The following is an 8,150-nucleotide window of genomic DNA, read 5'->3' as shown; positions in this document are numbered from 1 at the left end:
AGCTACGCTAATTGTTCTCCTTTTTGCTTTTCTGACACCCGCCCTGAGGTGACTAGAGAGTACATCAGCTTCAGTTTGTATCCAGCCTCTTAAGAAGACCTCAGATGGCCATCACCTGTGAAGAGACGGCGCCAGCTCCTGCGAGGACTTCAGGAGACGCAATCATCTAGATCAACATTCACATTGCACAATCTCTATATCCTAATTTATTGTTAATGTAATTCATTTTCCAGGAGCTCATTACTTCTACCTTCAGATAAACTGCTAACAGTGATTGTAATTACCTAAAGTATATTATTTGCTAACTACATTCTTTAAATTGTAATGTTGACATCCATTTTCTGTAAAGCTGCTTTGAAATGATATGTATCGTGAAAAGCGCTATACAAATAAATTTGAATTGAATTGAATAGTTAAGGTCACTTAATATAAAGTGGGACCAATACAATTGATATGTTAAGAGTTCCATAGTTATCACAGCAAATGCAGTAATGTTGTCCAGTGCATTGTGAGTTATATAGGGGAAAAATATTCTCTTTGTATGGAATAACTGATGTGGCAGATAAGAATGGTGTCCATAGGGATTATAGACTGTAATAAAAGAGATGGACGACATGTCTCCACTTCCTTACACTGTAAAAAAAAAAATGTTACAAATATGTATTTAAATGTTAAATGACAATCCCCATTTTTATTTAAACAAAGGTAAATAGTGCAAATTACAAACCAGTGAAACAAATGTATATTTATGAAACAGTTATCACTGCATAAAGATCATACTACGGTTGTTGTGAAAACATGTGACTCATGATTAAAGCACGCTGCGCTGGAAATTCTTCTGAATCCCCTCTCATGACACCATGAATCCAGGGCAGGTAGGCAGAAATCTTTGTGTAGACCGCATGCTCTTCTACAGAACAAGCCTTGTCAAAGGAGAGGATGCCCGCAGCATACACTGTACTGGTGTTGGGGTTCAGGAACGCAAGAGCGCCCCCTGCATCACCAAGGCACACGTTTTCCTGGTACTCACTGGGTCCTGTGCAGAACTGTTTGTTATCCACATCTGGTGTGCTCGCGAGGACCCTTGCTAAGTAGTTACCCTGGCAGAACTGGACAGGCAGAGCGAGAAACTTCAGCATTGGCGCAGGGGTAAAAAGTTTCCCCCAGCCCCACCCAGCGATAATGCCTCTCTCTCCTTCCCTCTCTTCCTGGTTATCTCCAATCTCAGGGAGGGGGATGGGCATTATAGACTCACTAAAATTGACTGGCTCCTTCAGTTTGATCAGAGCAAGGTCATTGTCCCAGTCGGATGTGTTCTGGAACCCTGGATGCAAAAACACCTGCAGGAAAGATGCATTTCAACAATCAATGCTCTCATGTAACAATTATCTCCTTAATCCTTTTCTTGACATAACTATACATACAAAATTAACTTCAGTCTCAAATTCTTTTTTGCAAACTAACTCTTAGGAAAGGCATGAATTTCATTGCATCATATGCCCCCAGGTTTATTATTTTGTTACCTAATGCAGTTACATTGATGCATTTCTAATTATGGCGCTGTAAATTATCTGCATGCACAAAAGTAAAAAAGGGCTTATCACCCTCCAGCCCTGAAGGAAATTATTAGGGACCTAGCAGTGAAGGCGCTGTATAGCACATATTGTTATGTAGTTGTAAGTTTTCTTTTTATTCTTCCAAAATAGGAGTCTATGGCAGCCCTGTGAACAGTACATGGGCCACCCTGAATATAAATAGCTCTCTAGGACCAACTCTATATCACTACCATGAGTTAAAAAAATTACATTCTTTTGGTTAGAACTTTTTTTTCTTCTTAAAAACAAAGCTATTCGCTATACTTCCAACAAATGTTGCCAGATTCCTACCAAAATGAGCTCAGATAATAAGTGACAAGACAGTATTTTGGTGTTCATCTTTGTTTAAAAGGTATGATGACTTGTAGATAATGATTTTCGACTTATAATTAGGCGAGATGCTTTCTGGGCAAAGCCTTGATCTATCAAAACAAAACTTGGTAGGCTTCATTAGCACCATGACCTGAGTGCACCTGCCAAATGTAGATATTTTTGCTCATAACTTTTGAAAAGTTTGTCAGAAGATCATGATTGGTGTCTATAGAGGTTATGCTGAATCTTCCAATACTGAATTTGCCGGGATCATCTGTCCATCCTTTTGCATAACCTGATATTGCTGAGTTCAACATGTTCCCGAGTCAACATTTTTGTTGATCCTGGAACAACATTCAAATCAACCAATCAGATTTCAGGGACAAGGTTACAGATTATGTCAAGTTTAGACTTAAAACCATGAATTGCTGCTTCTACATCAGTGTTATTCATCTATCATTTCCCTCTGATTTTTGGGATAACTTTTGGGTAGGGTTAGGTTTAGGGGTAGGAATAGGGTTAAGACTAAATTTTCAGACCAGAATGTTGTTCCAGGATCAACAAAATATGTTGACCCAGGAACGCATCTAACTCAGCAATATCAGGACGTGCCATCCTTTTCACATTTTTGTCATAAATGATGATATTTTTTAAACACTTTGACATATAGTATTGGCACACAATTTGGTGTATATCAGTGGTTCCCAGTCCTGGTCCTGGAGTACCCTCAAAACTCCACATTTTTGACGTCAATCTTATCTTACACACTCTTTTGAGATCTTGGAGTGTTTACGAATGAGCTGATGAGTTAAATCAAGTGTGTTTGATAAGGGAGACATCTTAGGGTATGTTTACATGACAACGATGTACTAAAATCCGAAAAGTCTTTCCTTTGTGTTTTTCGCGTACCCGTCAAGCACGTCCTGATATTGCTGAGTTAGATGTGTTCCTGGGTCAACATATTTTATTGATCCTGGAACAACATTCTGGTCTGAAAATTTAGTCTTAACCCTATTCCTAAACCTAACCCAAAAGTTATCCCAAAAATCTGAGGGAAATGATAGATAAATAACACTGATGTAGAAGCAAAAATTCATGGTTTTAAGCCTAAACTTGACATAATCTGTAACCTTGTACCTGAAATTTGATTGGTTGATTTGAATGTTGTTCCAGGATCAACAAAAATGTTGACTCAGGAACATGTTGAACTCAGCAATATCAGGTTATGCCTCACTGCACGGTCAAACCCAGATCTGCGAAAACAACTAAAAACACTGTGTTATGCATGCCAGGCGATATCACTTTGTAAAGAAACACTACACACCTATAGACTGAACACATAAAACGCATGTGCATGACCTCACCATTTTCACAAAATATGCATTTTTATAGTTTACACTGTGATGATAACTGTAATCGTTTTCAAAAACTTACACTTGCAAAAGTTTGTGTTTTCAGGCCCTCAAAACACTGTTTTCGTGCTGAAAGTTTTCAGATTTTAATTCAAAACTGTTGTGTAAATGGTCTCTAAAATGTGCTGTGGGTATAGATTTGGGAATCACTGGTATATGTCATTGACAATTATGTCCTAAAGTACCTGAGAAGTTTGAAGATACTGCCATCAAGTGTTTCAAAGAACTAATTTTAACATTGATGATACTCTTTCATATTTTGGTCTTCTACTATCAGACTAACCATTAGAGACATTAGCAGATCAGTTAGCGTGTTCAGTCAACTAATGCTTTTTTTTTTATATATTTATTTACAAAATATATGGAGGTCATGATTTAGCAAATTTAGCTTAGCAGACTTGGAATTTGGTGGGTCACATTGATATTTACCTTCTCCACAGCTACTTCCGTCGAAGCATTTGCATCAGAACGTTTGCTGATTCCAAGATAGACTTTTGGGATTAATGGTTCTTGTCCTCTGGTGTGATTTTGACTCTTTCGTACAAATAGGTTACGGCCGGCAGTCAGTACCCAGCGCTCAGCTATCAGGGCTCCTCCAGCAAAACCTCCATCTAGTATGTTTTCACTGAGGTACACCATTGCCTGCCAGGGGACGGATGCAGTCAGTGATCCCCCCACCATTCGTTTGGGACGTAGGGCAGAAATCCTGTGAGCTGTACAGTAAATGAGAACAGCTGTCAATGGTATTTTTCATGCTACAGATGTACATAAAACACAAAATGTAATAAAGATTACATGCTTCATAGTTAGATTTGTTAACAAGCCATGCCCTAGCAACACAAACCCCAAGAGGGATATCTTCAAATATGAACTTCATAGAGGCATTGGGGTTGGTTTGTGTCATTCATACTGGCAAGCAGCCTTTGGAGTATCATCATTGGCAGCTGCATCAGAACATATGGTGCGTTCAAGTCCTCCTGGGAAATTCATATTTACAAGTTGGGAAGTCGTATTTACGAGGCCAGGTGCGTTCAAGTCACTTTCATCGGAGTAGCTTCTCTTAATTAAAGGTGCTATATGTAAATATTCTGCTTCCGCTTTTCCGGTCATGAGTATGAGGAAACGCAGCTCTGTTTATCATATTAGATACATTTGAGTGTGTTGAAAATTATGTTATAACGTTACTCTGTGTGTTCGCTCGGCGGCTGCTGTGAGACACTGTTACACACTGCAGTAAGATAGATCGATTTTACAATATCAGATTAAATACTGGATGATTGTGTTGATAAATGGCATGGAATTAATTTTAGAACGCATTGTTTGATGGAGAAAATGCTGTATTACTGTTACTAAAAATAAAGCTACATCTGATTATGCTAGGTTAGCTACTTCACAAAATAGTGTTTTTCTCTGAGGCATGGTAAAGTATGGTACTCGCAAAACATCAAGACTATTATATTTAAACAATAAGACTAAACGTGTTGAGCTATATAACAATTAGTTTTCTGTCTATAAATATATCAAAACAGTTGTTCTCTTGTCTATTAAAACATGTAAATATTAAAGCGTCTTTGGTGTTTCCATGGTTTCTACAAAATTAAACCGGAAACCGAGGGTAACGCGGGTATGACGCAATTGACAGGCGACTCCTCACACGTCCCGGAGCCTTGGGTAAAACTGCAGTTTTCCTCACTGGAAACTTTTGGGATATTGTAAGTACTCAAGTGAACAAAATATAACACTGGCCTAGTGGTTTTTGGATATTTTACTTCAAAATTCTTACATATTGCACCTTTAACTACACAAAAATACAGCAAGGTTTTTAAACTCTACTTCTAGAAAATGAAGAACAAAGAATATCCATCAGGTGTGTTTTCCTTTTTTTATATTTTTAATGAATTGATGAAGCCACTGTAATCTTTATTGTTATATATTATATTGTTATATTGCAATGACACGCCCCCAACTCATAAAAATCGTTCATGTACGTTCAACTTGTAAATACGATCTTTCTGACATGACTTGAACAGACCAATTGTATAGACATTGGGATTGGCTCAAACTGTGTTAAGCTCATGCTAACAATATGTTAAATCATGTTAACATCGCCTAGCTGCATGCTAAAACATATTAAAAACATGCTAACAAATGCCAACAACGTCTAGTGAATTAAAACATGCCAGCATCATGATAGTGATGTGCTAACCATGCAACAACACCCATATCCCTCTCAGAATATCATAGGGGGTGAGTTTTTTTTTTACTAAAGGCAGTATACTTACATTTTCTGGAATAAAATATCAGTGGTGCTTGGTCCTATTACATTTTGCTATGTTCTTGCTAAGATATTTTTACAACGTTGTTGTCATTGTGATGAACTACACATGTGCTTACTCGATAGCCTTTTAATACAAAGATGCTTTAAAATGCTTTTTGTGTTACATTAAATTCCCTAAAAGCATTTCAATGATTCACCGCTGTAGCTGTCTACAGCTGAGCATTGGTCATGTCTGATGAGGAGGTTGTTTGTTACCCGAAACATGCTCTCTGACTCTGTCCAAAGCAAGAGACGCATCTGGCAGGCAAGTAATGGTGCCCAAGAGCAGCACAGCCACAGACAGCCTAGAGACAAAAAGGGTCATCAACGAGAAATAATCTCTGCATTTGAAGGGAATGCTTGTTTGGACAGATGCTAATTAATAATGCATTATGCATTGCAATGAAATGGCAAATTAAATAGTACATTTTAAGATAAGATAATCATAAAACAATTACATAAAAAAGATACAAATTTTAAATAAAAAAACACATTTTTTTATGACTTTCAAGCTAATACTTGATCATGCATCATTATTTGAAACATAATTTTCATTTTAGGGAATAAAACGGAAACTTACCACCTCATGATGAAAACGTTGTCTTTTATTCTTTTGTGGTCATTGAGGTTTCTGGCATTTATATCAGCTCGATAAAGCTGTTCCCCCCTTAAAAAACATCTAATCTCACAGATTACGTAATCGGGGAAATTTATCTGTTTGAATTTTGACACATCCAGGTTAAAGGTAGAAACATTTTCCAAAGGCAGCGTATGACCTACTCTTTAGTTTGCATTTAAACAAGAAACAGCACACTTTTGTGATGTTGTAATTCACAGAAAGAAAGAAAAAAACATTTGTATTTGCAAAATGGTGAACATTTTGCATGAAATATTGACTCACCAAATGGCAGTGCCAGTAAGTCCAAATTTTGCAAACCCCAGCATCACGGTTTTGCAATGTGCCATACAATTATGCAATAAAAAGAGACTTTTGATCACTCTAAATAAATATTGACATATAAGTTTAAGCACATTAAATTTCCAGAAGCAGACTCTTTGACATTAATTTACATGTTTTATGAAAGCAGTAGATTTCTAAACACAGTGGTATGCAAATACTAAATTGATGTTTGAGAAACATGCCTTGAAAAAACAAACAAACCTTGAAACAAAAAACTCACAACACCACCGATGACTATTTCTGAACTTGAGAACATTCTTAAATTATTAAAAGGCTTGGTATTTCTGACTGACCTTGTTCCCCAGATTTGCTCTTTAAAACTTAAAGAGCACAATGTGCATTGTTAAAGAAAGTTATAAAACACATTGAAGAAGGGTTTGAGAGATAATTTTGGCTGTAACATGATTTTAAAATGTCTAGACAGAGAATCATGCTTGCAAATTTAAAGTGCCACTATTATGCTATTTTAAAGGTCTCCTACAATAGGAGTCCAAGGTCAAAAAACACTTTCTTATAATATACATTGCAGCATCAGCTCTTTTCTCACATTGTCTGAAATGGTTAGATCAAGGATTCAGTCACTGTAAACCCAACCTTTCCGAGAGATTCCTCTGCTCTGATTGGTCAGATGGCTCAGTCTGTTGTGATTGGTTGAACACTTATAGCACATGTCAGAAACCAAACGACCAGTATATATAAATTTCAGCTCCGGATCTTTTTCGGCACTTATATGAACAAAAATGATGGTGTCGGTTTTACCGTATCAGTTCTAGCCGGAGTCCTCATACTTTTGAAATGCATCAAAGTGGATTTGTTTTTGCAGCGCAGAAAACAGCGTCTTATCAACATGAACCAAACTCTTCCAGTCTCAGCTACAACTACAGTGTTTGAGGGCGGGGCAAAATAGACACTGTTTGTGGACAGCCAATGGAAGACCATAGATGGGCATTATGCAAATGTGTTACAAACCTACGTAGGTTCGTGCAGGAAGTGAGACTGGAATTATTGACGACTCGTTTCAAGTGGTTCAGATTTTTGTTGACCTACTTTTTCACTTGTGCAGACAGACAGATATATATAGGCTATACCTATCGATGTGTCAGAGTAAAATGGTTCACAAACAGTTCAGTATTTATGGGAGTGACAGCTGTATTACTGTATTCTATAACCAAACTCATACCAGTAATTTTTCAGGACTCAGAACCGTAATCTCTGAAAAACTCTTGTCTGTCACGTCATTCATTTGTGGTATGAAGGTTTTAGATCGTATCACCAAAGCGGCTCAAATGCTCCGCTCTCCACCCAGATGTAAAAGCTGCTGTCGGTTAATGGAGATTTGATGGGTGGCTCGATTGGACTCTTAAAGGTGATAAGGCTTTTATGGTTGTCTATCCATCTTGAATTTACTGAAGGTGAAGATTGCTCAGGGAACTCTAATGTATCGGTACATTGTACTGTACAGAAGTACACAGATTTCATTCCATGTATTTCTCAAGTCAAAAGCCATGGTGCACAGAGAATCAGTTTAAAGGGTCATGAATTGAGAAATCATC

The 8,150-nt window shown here is 37.4% G+C and overlaps 1 protein-coding gene across 1 annotated transcript; it reads right to left on the bottom strand.

Annotated features, from left to right (window-relative positions):
- Nucleotides 1-663: 663 nt before the first annotated feature.
- hp (haptoglobin) lies at nt 664-6,286 on the bottom strand. Its single transcript, XM_067400191.1, has 4 exons — nt 6,217-6,286; nt 5,853-5,941; nt 3,749-4,032; nt 664-1,340 (listed from the first exon to the last, which is right to left on the bottom strand). The coding sequence occupies exons 1-4, from the start codon at nt 6,222-6,224 to the stop codon at nt 780-782; spliced, it is 942 nt and encodes a 313-aa protein (XP_067256292.1). The 5' UTR covers nt 6,225-6,286; the 3' UTR covers nt 664-779.
- Between the last annotated feature and the right edge of the window lie 1,864 nt (nt 6,287-8,150).

This window comes from Chanodichthys erythropterus, chromosome 11 (genome assembly GCF_024489055.1).
Source record: "Chanodichthys erythropterus isolate Z2021 chromosome 11, ASM2448905v1, whole genome shotgun sequence".
In the NCBI taxonomy this organism is placed as follows: domain Eukaryota; kingdom Metazoa; phylum Chordata; class Actinopteri; order Cypriniformes; family Xenocyprididae; genus Chanodichthys; species Chanodichthys erythropterus.
Note: the sequence above shows the minus strand (reverse complement) of the source record. Positions and strands in the feature narration are given on the sequence as shown.

What these genes read in the sequence shown, in the direction of transcription:
- hp (XM_067400191.1), bottom strand. An exon ending in AGTCAGAGAGCATGTTTCGG is followed by an intron (nt 4,033 to 5,852) that starts GTAACAAACAAC and finishes TTTACTGTACAG; the next exon opens with CTCACAGGATTTCTGCCCTA. An exon ending in CGGAAGTAGCTGTGGAGAAG is followed by an intron (nt 1,341 to 3,748) that starts GTAAATATCAAT and finishes TCTTTCCTGCAG; the next exon opens with GTGTTTTTGCATCCAGGGTT.